Source organism: Neolamprologus multifasciatus, chromosome 12 (assembly GCF_963576455.1).
Source record: "Neolamprologus multifasciatus chromosome 12, fNeoMul1.2, whole genome shotgun sequence".
NCBI lineage: Eukaryota > Metazoa > Chordata > Actinopteri > Cichliformes > Cichlidae > Neolamprologus > Neolamprologus multifasciatus.
In genome coordinates this window covers 1,963,144-1,979,688 of record NC_140450.1, presented here as the reverse complement: position 1 = coordinate 1,979,688, position 16,545 = coordinate 1,963,144, and the positions used below count along the sequence as shown (strand labels likewise).

General features: G+C 41.4%; 1 protein-coding gene across 2 annotated transcripts in view; it reads right to left on the bottom strand.

Moving 5' to 3' along the window:
* Nucleotides 1-563: 563 nt before the first annotated feature.
* Nucleotides 564-16,545, bottom strand: part of dmrt1 (doublesex and mab-3 related transcription factor 1) — a 36,928-nt gene continuing 20,946 nt past the window's right edge. For both annotated transcript variants that reach the window (XM_085180054.1, XM_085180053.1), the window contains exon 5: nucleotides 564-1,028. In XM_085180054.1, coding sequence (XP_085036180.1) covers nucleotides 871-1,028 — 158 coding nt within the window. In that variant the 3' untranslated portion in view covers nucleotides 564-870. The remainder of the gene's footprint in view (nucleotides 1,029-16,545) is intronic.

Here is a 16,545-nt window from a genome sequence, read left to right as displayed (position 1 = left end):
TCCAGTCGGAGACCAAACTTTACGTCACAAATATTTGATTTTTGTGATTTTTTTTTTTTTTTTACATCAGCTGACTTTTAATCTGAAAAACAGTTTTTCAGATTAAATCTTTTTTCCCCCCATTGTGAGAATATGGTTACAGGGGGCCCATAATTAGCTGACATGACAGCATAAAAAGATTTCATAAAAAGTGAAATAAAAATTTAATTAAATGTTATTTGTAACAAATCTTAACTTGAAAGTCTCATTTTTGTCTTTACGAGTCTTTAGAGAATCAGACTTTTAAATGTTGAGCCGGAGTGTAAATGTGCACGCGGACGCTGACGGAGGTTAGACGGTTAAAGGTTGTGCACGCTGATTATCCAACAGCACATCATCCTGACATGTTTGTTCTTTACAAGCTGCAAAGAGTTTAACACAGAAAAATGTGGTCTTCTTGTTCTCGTCTGGGAATAAGTCACCAGCTGTTGGACTGATGAGGTGAAAGTCGATCATGCTAAGCAACCCTCACCAGAAATGCGGCGCTGCAGCTTCATTCAAAGGAAAAAACCAGAAGCTTGCTCTGCATTTAAAAAACCCACTTTATTTCTGTTTTGAAGAGTTGCTTCACGCTCAATCATCTGATCTTGATTAAAGCTAATCAAGGGTCTCGCTGCATTAGCCAGTTAATTACATTGTGATACGTAACCCTAAAAATGATCTACAAATACAAGAACAGAGCTTCAGAAGGGAAACGTGCAGACAACGTGCAGACAACGTGCAGACAACGTGAAACTAGAGCGAACGATTCAACGGTTTTTAAAGAACATCAAGTTTCAGCTCGTCCGAGCTCGTGAAGCTTCTGTCGTGTGATCTCATCCTTTTCTTCTCTTATTTGGTGGCGCCGCCTTCGATGGAGTCGACGGTGAAGCCGTCAGCTTGGTTGCCGGCCTCGCACTCAGCCTTGGCGTCAGCGTTAACCAGGGAGCTGATGGAGCGGCAGATCATGGTGGAGTCGTGACCGGCGGAGATGCTGCCGGGTGAGAAGGCTGCAGGAACAAGACAGATGGAGAGTCAGGGATCTGCTGAGGAGCACCGAAGATCTCAGAGCAAAAATGTTCTTCTCTAAAAGTCTGAACCCTGTGAGTCACCAACGAACGATCGATTTACTTCATTAACATCAAACAAACCGAACATGTCAGGGACTAAAACAACCACCTGGGTCGATAATGAAACATTTTTTCTAATGACTCATATTGATGTTGATTATATAAAAGTCAGACGATGCAAAGCAACATTTTGTACCTGTCCAGGTAAGCTTGTAACTGCACTGGCAGTGTGCTGACAAATGAAGCTGTGCCCAATCAGACGCTTTGCAGATGGTTTTCATGGTGGATAAAAACCTGACGGTGCTGCTCTGTGTTCTGAGCCTCCACCCTGCTTTACAGTGAGCTGCAGACTCACTGTTGGACTGTTGAATGAATCGACTGAGAGGCTGATCCGTCTCCTGTCCTGTGTCTGCTGGATTTTATTTTCCTGTTCATCTCCTGGACTGAAAATCGAGTGAACAAGCAGCCAATGCCCGAAGAAAACTTTGAGAGACCTTCAGAAAGCCTGGAGAACTATCGCTCAAGACCACTTTAAAAATGATATTAAAGTATTAAAAACAAGAGATTATGTTTCATACAACTTTCCAGAATCTTTGCTGCACTAACTACAAGAAGTCACAGAATTTGATGGAGGAAATTCCTGCGAGGAGTCAGTGGCACATCCAAAATGTTGTCACGATGGCGCCGATGACAACGTTTGCTGAGCTTTGCTCGACACATTTGATTATCAAATATTAAAACTCCTTCACACTGCAGTGAAATGATAATAAACCGGGAAAAACCCTGACAATCCTCAGATGGTTCACTTCACGTCTGACATCAAAGTAAAATCTCTTCCTCAGAAACTCAAAGTCATTAATATGATAGATTCCTATTACGTCGTGTAGGCAGACAGGACGGCGCACATATAAAATAAACATGTCTCCGTGCTGTAAGGCGAGTAAACGAGAAGGACAACAGAAATACTACAGTGAGACAGACCAAACGGGACAGTAATCATCAGCTCTGCAGAATAAACGCTCCTCTCTGTTAGCCTCCATATAAATACGAGCACACGGTGAAATGATTCCCGGCAAAGCCTGGGATTTACAGCAAATTGAATCAGCGAGCAAGAAGAGAAGACAGTGACCACAAAACAAAAGCATTACAGTTTTTACAGTTAAGAGCGGAGCGATGTGCAGCCGCTCGCTCTGCAGCACAAACACTAACAGCAGACCTCAGGCTCAGTTATTAACAATGATCATTTTCACTGTTTGGTTTGGTTATGACCTTTACTACTCAGGTAACTGTTTCTGAAATGTTTCATGTAGTTAAACTTTTAACTGTTTGAGCTCGGAGACGATGAATAAAAGAACTGCTGACAGTTTTGGTGCTCAGCTTTTGTTGTGTTTGATGTAACTGAGCAGTAGTATAAACTACATTAATTCAATTTTATTTATATAGCACCAAATTACAACAGTCGCCTCAATGTGCTTTATATTGTAAGAAGCCATCGAGAAGCCCCAACAATCATATGACCCCCTATGAGCAGCACTTTGGCGACAGTGGGAAGGAAAAACTCCCTTTTAACAGGAAGAAACCTCCAGCAGAACCAGGCTCAGGGAGGGGCGGGGCCATCTGCTGTGATTGGTTGGGGTGCAGGGAGGGAAACATACAGAAGACAGTTATTAAACCAAGTCACTTATTAACTTAACAAGAGTCGTACATTTTTAAAAACTTAAACAGCTGATTTTCAAAACTTTAATTATAATTCAAATAAAAATAAATCAGTACATGCAGTGGGAAAGGAAATCGTCACATCATCCAGCTCACGCACAACTTCACACCTGCAGCACCTGCAGAGAGCCAGGCTCCTCCCACCACTAGCAGATGAACACTGGACACTTTTACTGACACTGAGGTCAGTAAAAGTTCCCATTTCAACAACATGGACGTATTAAACACATGTAAGCACACACATAAACTTCAACTATTAACAGTAAGAGAATTTAAAAGTAGTATTTAAAAGTAGAATGGGAGGCAGAGCCTTCAGTTTTCAGGCCCCTCTTCTGTGGAACCAGCTTCCAGTTTGGATTCAGGAGACAGACACTATCTCTACTTTTAAGATTAGGCTTAAAACCTTCCTTTTTGCTAAAGCATATAGTTAGGGCTGGACCAGGTGACCCTGAATCCTCCCTTAGTTATGCTGCAATAGACGTAGGCTGCCGGGGGATTCCCATGATGCATTGAGTTTTTCCTTTCCAGTCACCTTTCTCACTCACTATGTGTTAACAGACCTCTCTGCATTGAATCATATCTGTTATTAACCTCTGTCTCTCTTCCACAGCATGTCTTTATCCTGTCTTCCTTCTCTCACCCCAACCGGTCGCAGCAGATGGCCCCGCCCCTCCCTGAGCCTGGTTCTGCTGGAGGTTTCTTCCTGTTAAAAGGGAGTTTTTCCTTCCCACTGTCGCCAAAGTGCTGCTCATAGGGGGTCATATGATTGTTGGGTTTTTCTCTGTATCTATTATCGTATAAATATACAATTTTATGTATTTTATTTTATAGGCGACTGTTGTTGTGATTTGGTGTTGTATAAATAAAATTGAACTGAATTGAAATCGAACAAGCTATGGCTACTAATAAAACAATAACATTAATGTGGCAGCAAACGTAATCATTCATCCCTGTTTGTAAAATGAATAGAAAGTGCTAATTTAACAGGATAAAAGTTTAAGTTTCCCAGATTGAAGCAAGAAAAGTCAAACAGCCTTTTGATCAGGAGTCACAGAATTACTCAATAAATATTTAAATACCATTTTTACAATAGTATTAGTAGCTTTTTTGTATAAATGCCAAAAAATACAAATCAGCCTTTTTAATTTAATAACATGTAATTAATATATAAAGTAATAAATTAATAAATAATTAATGTTAAGATAATTAACAAAAAATTACTTTAAGGTACATTAAAATATTTTGGTATTTTTTATTTGTTATTTATTAATAAAACCAAGAAAATAATCAGCTGTTTAATCAAGATGCTCCACACGTGTTAATCTGAGGGTCGAGTTTACAGGAGAGAAAACGACAGAGTAGAAGGTTCATCAGCTCCCAAAATACAATAAAACTATGAGAAATGTACACAGGTAATCAGATTACACAAGTCGACTGAATTCACAGCTTAAAAAATATAAAACCTCCCTGCACTAGTGTGTGTGTGTGTGTGTGTGTGTGTGTGTGTGTGTGTTCTCCTCAGCAGTGGTGGGAGGAGAGAAGAGGAGTAATTTTTCTCCTCATTAACTTCCTGATTGGTTTCCAGTTTCTGCCCGTCTGCAGTTTGTCACCAGTTGTGAACTGGCAGCCCGATCGTTAATACTAATGTTTGTGTAGCTAAGTGCACTCAGCTCTTTCTCTTTTTTCCCCTCCATCCCTCAGCGGCCCACTTGTGTGGCAATAACAGCGAGTGGGGGGGAGAGGGGATGTGAATTAGCCTTCTCACTGTTAATTCGCCGCCTGTTCATCAGCAGGAAATCTATGGTGTAATTAAAGGCCGAAAGCAACCGGACGCGTTAGTTTCAGTGGGGACGTTAAATCACGACACACTGTAGTACACATGTTCCCAACTGCATCCGACTGTCCTCGGCTCTCCTGTTTAATTCAGATTAATGTCAGGCCGCTGCAACAGCAGGAAGCCGTGTTCTCAATTAGCCACATCACGCCTGTTAATGACACTAATTATATTAAACATATTCTTTATCTTGTCTATGCTAAATATTTGGAAGTGTGTGGAAACGTGTTACAGCAGTCAAATTAAATACAAAATCACAAAACTAAATAGATCAGAAGTGCTTAATTAAATAGAAAATTTTTAAAAATTAAATCAAAATCCTGGGTCTGTCCTGAGACAACCTCCTCCGCAGGTCATGGCCAGAATACCTCACTTAACCCTTTAAAACCGGTCAGAGCTGCACGCTCTGTTTTGCATAACTATTTTTAAATCCCGGTAGCTCTGCAACCACGTGAGCTAGCGCAATATTTTTTTTGCATATGAAACCGGAGGAGTTGTACTTACATCTTATGCCATCAGCTTGTCCTCGGTCACAGTTTCCTTCCACATATAGTTTTGCAAAAACTGCATAAAAAGCACTTGCAGCAACAAAAACATAATATTCCAGAAACACGCTTTGCTGATCTGATCAGCTGTTTGTAACACTTCCTACGTCCATCAGTGCGAACTATCGCATGTCGCCATGACCTGCCCGAAACCGGAAGTGACATCATTTTCGCGGAAATGTAGTTTTTTACCATCAGGGCCTCATGAGCCTATACTGGTGTTTTTAAAAGTTATCTTTGACTTTATGACTTTCTGTGTGGTTTCTGGGATGCTTAGGACTCATATTGCACTGCTGGAAATAGTTTATTTTGATGCATATGCTGCTTTTTTGTAAATTTGCATTATAATATTTATTTTCGTTTTTCCTGCAGTGTATAAAAATTGGTGTATTTCAAAAATAAAACTATGAAGACACTCAAAATAAATTTCCTGTGGTGGGAAACTATTTTGTGCAACTTTTTTGTATTTACAGTTTTGAGGGATAAGCCTCTTAAATTTCTCTAACTAGAAATATATGTTAAAAAAGCAAAAACGATTTTCAATTTTTTTTGTAGTTTATTGCACTTTTTTGCAATTTATGTAATTACTATGCACTTAATGCAGACATATTATTAAAATTTAGGCTGTAATGGTTGTATTGATGTATATCAACTTGAAATGCTCCCAAAAATGGCTCCACAGCATGTAAAAATATAATATAAGCTCTGGCAGACTTGGTTCTATAGTAGGTCTTAAAGGGTTAAGAGGCGTCCAGGGGACGTCCCAGTCAGATTACTGAACCACCTCAACTGGCCCCTTGTAGCAGCTCTACTCTTCGTCCCTCTTCAATGACCGAGCTCCTCACCACATCTCTAAAGAAGAGTCAGGCACTCCTCAAACAAAGGTCAATTCTATCTGCAAACTCATTCTTTGGTCACTACCCAGCGCTCGTGAGCTTAGGCGAGGGAACATAGGAACATAGACTGACCGCTAAAATCCAAAGCTTTGCTTTTAAGATCAGCTCTCTCTTCAAAAGAAAAGATCAATACAGCATTCGTGATGCCCCACTGCCAAAAACCATCTGTCAATCTCCGTTTCCACTCTCCTCTCACTTGTAAACAGGGCCCTGAGATACTTAAACTCCTCTACCTTGGGTAACTGTTCCCTCACTCGGAGTGGCCACTCCACGAACCATGGCCTCAGACCTCGAGGTGATCATTCTAACTTCCGCCGCTTCACACTCAGCTGCAAAGCGACCCGGAGATTACATCCAATAAAGCCAACAGAACCACATCGTCTGCAAAGAGCAAATATGAAATCCCAAGTCGAATCAAACACATACCCACCACCTGGTTAATCCAAGATATTCTGTCCATAATATGTGAATATGTGACACAGAGTCAAACAACCACAGGAAAAGTCCAACTTTTACAAACCAGACACCTCATACCTCTGAAGCACCCCCCAAGGGATACCTCGAGGAACGCAATTGAATGCGTTCTCCAAGTGCACAAAACATGTGTTGAGTGGTTGAGCAACCTCCCACGACTCTCGAATATTCTGAGAGGATGAAGAGTTGGTCCAGCATTCCACGACTGAACATCGTCCTGAACCGGAGGCTTGACTAACGGACGGACTCTCCTCTCCAGTGTCCCAGGCACAGAGCTGGGGAGGCTGAGGAGTGCGAGCCCCCTGTGGTTGGTGCACACTCTCCAGCCCCCCCTTCTTAAATAGGGGGGTTGATAAAAGCTTAATACATAAAATCTATGAGTTGAAGACAGGCAGATGACTCCGGTTTCCTAGGTAACAATGTATTACCCAGCATGTTGTATTCAATCAACAGAACCCTTCGCTCTCGTTCAAAGTTGCTTCATTTTCTGACCTCAAAGTTGTCAAAGTTTAACCTGGCCCCGCCCACTTTGCATCTCCAGTGATCATCTATCATCGCGTCAAGTCACTGACGTTTGCCGACTGGACGGATGCTTGTTAACCAAACCAGCTCGCCAGCATTAGCTGATATGGGAATTTAATGAGGTGCCAAAAAAACAAACATGGGTGAAGAAAACAAACTAATGGGTGACGTCACAGTATCCATGGATACAGATAATTTTCATGTTATATATTTTATGCGTGGCCTCCAGAGAACTTTAAGCTGTAACTTTCATCTACATGTCTGATAGTAACAACTAAGAATATCAAATCTGTCCAAAGTTCCCCTCCAGGCTGTAACAAACTGCCTGTGAAGCTCAGAGTTCATTCTCTGGAATGAACTTGTGCCCTTTTCTCACTCACTCAGCACTCTATATAAGATTTCCAAACTATTAAACAGTCTTTGTGTGGATTAACAAAAGGAAGCTTTTTTAACCTCCCACTTGTCCTGCTAAGAGAGGGAGGGAGGGTGTGAATGGAGGTACAATCACTTCTGCTGCTGCCAAAGCAGGGAACAAAAGCCCAGATGTGAGAGGAGATGGTAATTCAGTCTGATCCTCCGAGGATAAGCTTGCTCTGTGGGTTTCATGCTCCACACTCATCTCCTGTACACAAGGGTCATGTGGGTAGATAACACTTAAGTAAACACACACACCCTGTATGTGCATGCTTAGCTCTGCCTTCAACTGTACTGACTGTCAGGGGAGTTTATGTATCTGAAATAAATACCTACTTAGCACAGGATCTAAATTTGCAGAGATCATTTCACATCAACGAGGTCGATCTTATCGCTCATTAACAAAGAAAATAATTCATCTAACTGGGCCTCTGAAACCTGCTAACAGCTTTGTGAGCCTCAAACATTTCTGTATTTTTAACTAATTTCTTTTAAAAGGCAATGGTTTAATGTAAGTTTGTGATGTGTGCAATTCCTGACTATATGTTCCCTGCATTGGTCACTGCTACCCTGACAATGATAAGCGGAAGAGAATGGATGGATGTTGCATTGCAGTCTGTAGTAATGTTTGTGCAACAGCAGCTAACAGCTGATTCTAAGATGTCATCACATCACAGCCTCTGTTTGATGGGTCGTTGTTAGCAAGTCAGATGGAAAGTAACCATCTGAACTAGCCCGGTTCTGTAGGATTAATAATCAGATGTATCGTGTTAGCAGTTCTAACATTGGGCTTTCTTGGAAAACTAATTTGACATTGTGTGTGGAGTATGTAAAGAACCCAAATCCAGAACATGTTGGTGGAAATGGAAAGTCCAGAATTAAACAATGTCCAGCTTAGCTTGGACAAACAGCAACAACATCATTAACATTAGAGCAGGGCGATATGGCCAAAAATATTTATCACGATATATTAGACGATATATTAGAAAATTTGCGATAACGATATAACTGACGATATAATTGATGCGAGACAAAATACAACTCCACAACTCCACAACTTTACTAGCGCAAAAAAAACACCATCCATTTATTTTCACTTAAACAAGCAGCTGTTTTTTTATGTGCATTGAAGCTGTATACAAATGTAACAGTGCAAATGCAAAATCCTTACTTAAAGTTTAACCAAAAGGCATTTCCAGTAGAAATGGGCTGGCATATCTTGAGCATAACCATGTATAATATCCACTGAAGTTATAAAGAGGAGCTTTGCAACATTAAACTGCAGTGTGCTAAATAAAAAAGTCAAATACGTATTTTTGCACGGGATTATAAGGCACATTAAGCGAAACAAAGCAGTCAGATAAATCAAACTTTATTCAACTCGTTCTTCTTACTTCCTCCACTTCTGTACCATTGATTCATTAATGCTGTATTTTATCACAGCGGCTCTATTCCCGTGTTGTTGCAGTATATTAATGACTAACCTCGTATTGTGGATGGATTATCTCAGTTGTTCTCCTGTTGTTCAGTTGTTCTCCTGACTGAAGTTTGGCCCGTTTACAGCATGTGACTGTATTTGTCTCTAACCATCAGGAACCCTCACCTTAACTTTTATGGAGTGGAAAAGTGTTAGCATTCATCCTCCAGCTCCACTGTTTATGTTATGCTAACATAGCTGTGTCGCTAGCGATCACGTAGCACATTATTATATACCAGCTAGTCCAACTTCAGTAACTTTACAAACGTCACTGCCATTTAGTTTCCTGTCTTCATTTATGTTGGAAGTGTTAGCAGAGCTGTATGTTTAATTTTTTTTCAGAAATCTCTCAGTCAGAACATGCTATATCGTGCTGAGGTAACTAGCGAAACTAGCGAGCTAACTTCCGCTAGCTTCCTGCTAACTTCCTCCTCCATTAAATGTAATAAATTCTGTTTTCATGGATGCCTGGATGTTAAACTTCATAGTTACACCTGGTAAAGCAGCAACGCTGATCGTTTTATTAAAGATGAAAGAATTTAGACAGTTTTTAACTCTCAGTGATGCTGCAGTGTTTGACTTTGGGACCTGTAGAGGCGGAGTTTAGGACCCAGATTACTCCCAGATTTACGACCACCTTAGTGCGACAAATACGGCAATAACGACGGCCCGCTTGCATGTTCTACAAAAAAATGTGCTTTGTTGTGTATCTAACGGACAAACACCAAACCAGTTCCACATCACTGAAGTTGCAGCATTTTTACAAACCAATTCTGTTTCATCCGTTTCACTCAACAATCGGCCATGTGCGTATGAAAACAAAGGCACTGCACATGCGCATTTTACCCATATTCTATCGCGATATTTCACTTTCTTATCGTTGCCTAACATTACCGTGAACGGTATAATATGGCTCAGCCCTAATTAACATACATTATGCACAAGGAAACAGAAGGGAGCAAAGAACACAGACAGCGTGAGACAGAGAGAGCAATAACAGAAACACCAGGGGAGGTTACCTCTGCATAAATTATGATAGAAATAGACACGAACAAAAACACGAGACAGCAACTAAACTAACACTCCTGACAAAAACAAACAAACTGAAAAATCAACCTTGTCTTCATCCTAATTTAGAATAACAGACAAGAACACATCAATGATATATTAAGAGAGAACAGCTGCATGACCTATAACTCGACTAGATTCAAACTCTTGTCTCTGCAGTAGACGACTCAGCCTTGATACTTTGGCTCTCACTTTCGTAACTTTTAACTGCAAAGGAGACACTGTTCAGTGTCTGCAAGCTGCAAGTTCCCCGCTACTGTCGGCTGCCTGAAAGCGCTTTCTGTCCAGGGACAGCAACACTTAGTGGAGGCTGTTATCAAGGCAGCAAAAATTCAATCTTACGAATGAAGAGTTGCCTGTCACATGACAAGGTTGACCTGGGATTAAATGGCTCCCATTAAAAAGATACGAGCTGCAGCTTAAAAAAAGCGCCTGGCCAGTTTGAGAGGGTCCCGTGTGTGTCCAACTGAGGACAGCCCATGTAGGGATGGACGCTCCCCGTATGGGCGCTCGGCTCCTCATCATCAGGCGAGCAGCAGGACTTAATGGCCTGGAAAACTCAGTCAAAGAGCAGTCAGGCAGGCGGGCTTTAAATACTGAGCAGTGAACAGTGGAGGCTCATGACACTCAGCTGATGTTCACAGTGCAGACCTTCACCCTCGGCTTTAAACCACCTGACTTTTCTGTAGGAGCCCTAACGCTGCAGGCTGGACAATCATTTTAATCTAACAGTCGAAAATGTATCAGTTTATTTTAAAAATGCTTGTTTCATTTCTTTGATCCATAATAATAATCCATATTACTGTTTGTATTACAGCTGATACAGTTTGTATCCCGTCTGCCCTCCCGTCATATTTCTTTTCAAGATTTTCTTATTTAATCACTAGTGTACATATATTTATATTTATAGATACATATATATTTAGTCATCTTTTCTCTTTTACCACGTCTCTCTAATATTTTGCTCCTTATTATTTTTCTATTTTTTTATTTTATTTTATTTTATTTTATTATATCTTATTATATTTTCTCCTACTGTATCATGCTGCTGAGTGACTGCTGCTCGTCAAACACATTTCATTGCAATGTTGACCCTGTGCTAACTTGCATATGACAAATAAAACTGAAAACTGAAACTGATCAAAAGAAATAATCTTAAATGTTTTTGGAGCCTTTAAACCTGACAGAATTTATGTGTCAGTCATAATTTCACGCATTTCATTGAACTTTTCAATTAATATTATGCCAAGCAACAGACTAAATGCCCACTATGGCTTCCCACTTATTTAGACTTCAGAATTAGAGTACTTTAATAATAGGTTATTATGTAACTTGTCAAGTTTATAAACTACTAATCCAGATTATGGAAAGAAATCCACATCTGAAGTGACACAAAAATAATTTTTTCTCTTTTCTTTTTACTTTGAGAGAATTTTTCTGAAGAATTAGTCCAAATGAAGCGTTTCAAAGCCTCACTGTCCTGCTGTGGAAGCAGTCACAACAAAAAGACAACATCGAAGGGAAACCAGAACACTGAAGCTAACAGAGCCTACGGACAAACTGCTCTTTGTTTTGGTTGTTTGATTATATTTGTTCTTTTTCTCACAACACAAAGACGTTTCTGACAGAACAACGAGCCTTGAGCCCACACAAAGGCCCCCCCACATATATGTGTGTACAAACAGAGCCAGCACTGCTGAAACAAACCACCCCTCGCTCTGCACTGTGACTGCTGCTGACAGTCTGTCACTGCTGCTGCTATTTCACATCAAACATCTTCAGAGTCAATAATAACTTTTGCATTTTCATGAATCAGGACTATTTGTTTTCTGTACCGTTAAATACATTTATCACTCTCACCTTGTTAATAAATAGCTGTTAAGATAATTGTTCAAAGGGATGCAGAGGATCAGAAAACACTTAAAGGCTCATTATTGGTTTGTTTTGGAAGCAAACCGAGTCGAGGCCACGGAGACTGTCGGGGTCAAAGGCTAATTAAGCAGAGAGAAACCTTTGCTCCGGCATTGTTAACCAATCTGTCCCCAGTGAAGATGACTGCCACGGAGGCGTGACGCAGCCCTCGTCCCTATGCTAAATCTCCATTTCGGCTACTGTGCCCCATCAGCTCACAAAATGGCCCGTCAGTCCATCGCCGGGCTGCCTGACATGATCCATCGAAGAGTTATGGATATGCAATAATGAGCTGAGGTGGCCGATCGATATTTGCAGGACTTCTCTATCATTACATTTTAAACAAGAGATTCATTGTGAGTCGACAGGGTAAGAAAAATGCCAAAGTAAAGGACACAGGAAGAGTGAAATATATTGCTGTGGATAGGAGGACGCCTCTCACGGGTGCTAAAGCTGCCAAATGTGTTTATCCGAGTCGCTCGGCTGTTTCGGGGAGCTGCCACGGCCGCGTCATTTGTCAGCCGCTGCTGATGCTCAAAACAACGCGAGGAAAGAGACTACACGAGCGCCATTAAGTGGGAACGCAGTATAGTAGGAAACAACATCCAAGAAGTCGTTTATATCCGGAGAACATTTAGACATAAGTCATGTTTGGATTTTGAGATTAGCTGCGTAGAACCAGGCAGGTTAGAATCTGGATTAGGAGACGATGTTTAAAAGTCATGTTTCAGTGTTTAAGAACCTGAAATGCCACCATAATACAAGACTTCATTAAAAAGGCTATTCTTATTATTAATGTTAATTAGGATATCATTTTACAAAAGTATAAATACCAGTCCTAAACATATAACCACATCACAAATGTGAATATCAGCTTCCTATTCTTCCTATCAGAGCACTAGAGGTGGGAATCACCATACATCCCACGATACGATATTATTGCAATTTTTTAAATATTTTGCGATATTCAGATTCTGTACATAAAGGTAAACTTTATCAATATTAATTTTCTCTAATATCAAAGTCTCACACTCAGTCTTTCTCTCATTTCAGTTTTATTGTTGACAAACTGAACGGTTTGTATTACAGTCTAGTCCAACTTAACTGAATCAACCATCTGGTACAATTATAGCTATTCTGAACTATGCAGTTTATGAAAACTATGCAGCCCCTTCAGCAACTGAAGAATTTGAAAGTAAATTAAAACAAAATATAATTTTACATTAAATAAAAAAGTTTTAAACTTAATTAAAATAAAACATGTCTTAAATTAAAATAAGTAAACTGTCATGTTTATTGCTGCCAAAAACAAGTTAAACACATTTGGACAGTGAAGGAATGTCAGAATTCTTGCTCAGAAAAAGGATCAACATGCTCTGAAGTCAGAGCACAAAAACCTTTTTGTAACAAAATATCGATTTCTGCTGTCCCTGTATCGATACATTATTAGCAAACAAAATATCACCACACTACACAGTATCCATTTTTCCCCCACCCCTACAGAGCACCAGGTTTTTCATTCATGAAAAAAACCCAAGGCAACCAAACGAGAACATCAGGACTTTTAATCACTTTTAATCGTTAAATGTTAAAGTTAAATGTCTAAAGCTTTAAGGTCTCAGACGATATAAGTGAAAGTACAAGAGAAAACATGACAAAAATGCAAAAGTGTATTTTGTGAGTGAATAAGTGTCAGACATTTAGGTCTCATTATGTAACTGTGGCTCAGAAACGCTTCACAGTCTGTCACCGGGTCGAGATGCTGCTGCTAATAAAGTTCCTGAACTACAGATACAAACTAAAGCTGATCCAAACGTCCTGAGCAACAAAGACTGATCTGCAGCACATCAAAGAAAATCAAAGATGAAACAGCAGCCAATAGGATCACATTTCATTTCCTTTTAAGCCCCTCAGAGCAGGACAATGTGTGTGTGTGTGTGTGTGTGTGTGTGTGTGTGTGTGTGTGTGTGTGTGTAAGAGGGAAAGAGAAATAGAGAGTGAGGGGAAGAGGACATAAACTACACAGCTCTGGCCATTTAATGTCTCCACAGCCCCAGGCCTGTGTTAATGGTGGTTGTACAACGCATTACAGCGGTGCTTGTGCCCTGAGCAGACAATTACGCCGGTATTTAGCCCGTCCACATCCCCGCGGGCTATCAGGGCACTTAGCACCACGGCAAAGTGTGGAAGACAACCTGACAGGACACGCAGGACTTTTCTGTGAGCAACGGCCACTCAGTCAGACGCTGATGACGGGACTGCTGGACTCTCAGGAACAAACAGAAACAAAACGTATTCTGAAAAACTGCAAAGATCGCAACGTGTTTATATTCGAAGAGGTGACCCAATTAATAACCAGGGTTACTAACATTTTAATTTAATTTAATTTAATTTTAAAACAGAAAGAGTTTTCTGTTTTTTAAAGCTGGTAATCACTGAACAGTTGCATCTTTTCTTTTTCCTGTCCAATCCTGTCGACTTTACTGATGAGTGTATTTTTAACAAAGCAAACACTTGAAAAATGAAAAAACTCCGGCATTGTTAACCAGTCTGTCCCCAGTGAAGATGACAGAGGCGTGGCGCAGCCCTCGTCCCATTTCAAAGTTTTCATTCATTGTGTGGTTGAACTGTAGGCTGCGTTTCTATTGTTCAGGTGAACGTATGTAGCCAATGAGCATACGCAAAAAGAGGGAAGTTTTCCTCTGTATTTGTTACCACAACGATCGCCCCCTGGTGGCTGATAGAAAGAATACAGGTTTAAGGCTTTTGAACCAGGAAAATACGTCCGTCTTTTTGAGTCTCTGAGGCACAGGTGTCGAACTCCAGGCCCCGGTGTCCTGCAGGTTTTAGATGTGTCCTTGATCCAACACAGCTGATTTAAATCACTAAATGACCTCCTCAACATGTCCTGAAGTTCTCCAGAGGCCTGCTAATGAACTCATCATTTGTTTCAGGTGTGTTGACCCAGGGTGAGACCTAAAACCTGCAGGACACCGGCCCTCGAGGCCTGGAGTTTGACACCCCTGATCTAAGGAGCCCAAGTTTGCACCTGCAGACATCCAATAGGGACATCCACTCCCAGTGACATCATAAAGATCCATGTGTAGAGACCATGGACTGAATTACAGCATTTAGAGCAAAAGGACAAAATAAGGAAAACTCACATATTTTAATCTGAAGCTACAATCACAGGATGTCCCTGTTTTTATTTACTAAACAACAGCCGGCTTTTTCCTGTGTCACAGAAATCAGAGCTTTAAGCTCCATAATCAATACAAAACTTCTGCTTCCTCCGTTTGTTTTTGAGCCAATGAAACAACACGAAGTACACACACGGAGCTGAGTGATGCTGTCAGCCTGTCAGTGACCAAGGAAATGAACTCTGGCTGCTACATGACATGAAACAGCACTCCCTCTGAAAAGGTCACCTCCTGGGTTTCAGGTACCCATTTGTTTCAGGTTTAATAAATCCAAAAGAGCGAGAGGCCCTGCCGACATCTCGGGAATGAGTGTGTGTGTGTGTGTGTGTGTGTGTGTGTGTGTGTTCTTAACTCTTTTTGTATGTGAGTGTAAAGAAATCTGATCTGAAAGCAGGTAAAGCCCATTTTACACACGACACAAAGAAACTTACTAACACCAATCTCCCCGCCGTTTGTTTCCCCGCCTGTTACTGTGGGGGTGCGCGAGGAGGAGGGCAACGCCCGAAACGACAGACTTTATACGCAGTAACTCACGCTGGCGTACAGTACAGCGTAGACCGAAGCAAGAGAAATCAATAGAATATCATCTAGAAAGATAGTAATGGATTTCTAACTTAATGGGCTTACACAGGTCTATCGATTAGCAGGATTAACATCTGCAATAGCTCAACAATCTGATTTGCATTTAAATGACTGCACGCCGCGCTGACACCAATATAACAAAAGCAGACAAACGTGCAGTCAGACGGGCGAAAAACTGAGTCAGAGGAGGTGGAAGGAAAGTTGCTGACGGCTCGCAAACTTTGGGCTCTCGTGAATTTTGAAAAAGTCTACACAAGGACAAAAAAGAAAGAACATAAACAGCGACGGACCGGGCGCGCGGCTGTCTCCCGTAAGACCGAAGCCGCCATAACTCTTTTCGGGCAGCTCATCTGAGCCTCCTCGGATAGATCTTAGCGAGGAAGCGGGGCGGGTGTTTGCGGTTTGTGTGTGTCTATATGGAGTGATGAGGGGTGGGGGTAGCGCGAGGTGAGATGTTGGGAGGGCAGCGGAGTGGGGTGGGAGTTTGATGGACTGCACTGTCACCTCCCGCTCGGCGATTTACGGCGGCGGGGCTGCTGACGAGCGCGGGGCAGTAAACAGGCCGGCCGGGGGCGTATTTCACACAGAGCTGGCTTTTATGAAGAACACCGGGACGGCTCTACCCACAGCTCCGCCCGGACCGCCGTGACGGATGGAGAAAGACGCATGACAAGCTTCATCATTGTTTGTAAATCTTAACTGTTCCCGCTCACTAACTCCAGAAGGCAATTTTGCGGAGACAGCGGGGCCTGCGAAGGGGGAGGGCGAGGAGGGGTGGAGGAAGAAGAGGAGGCGGCGAGGAGGGGAGGGGAAAGGAC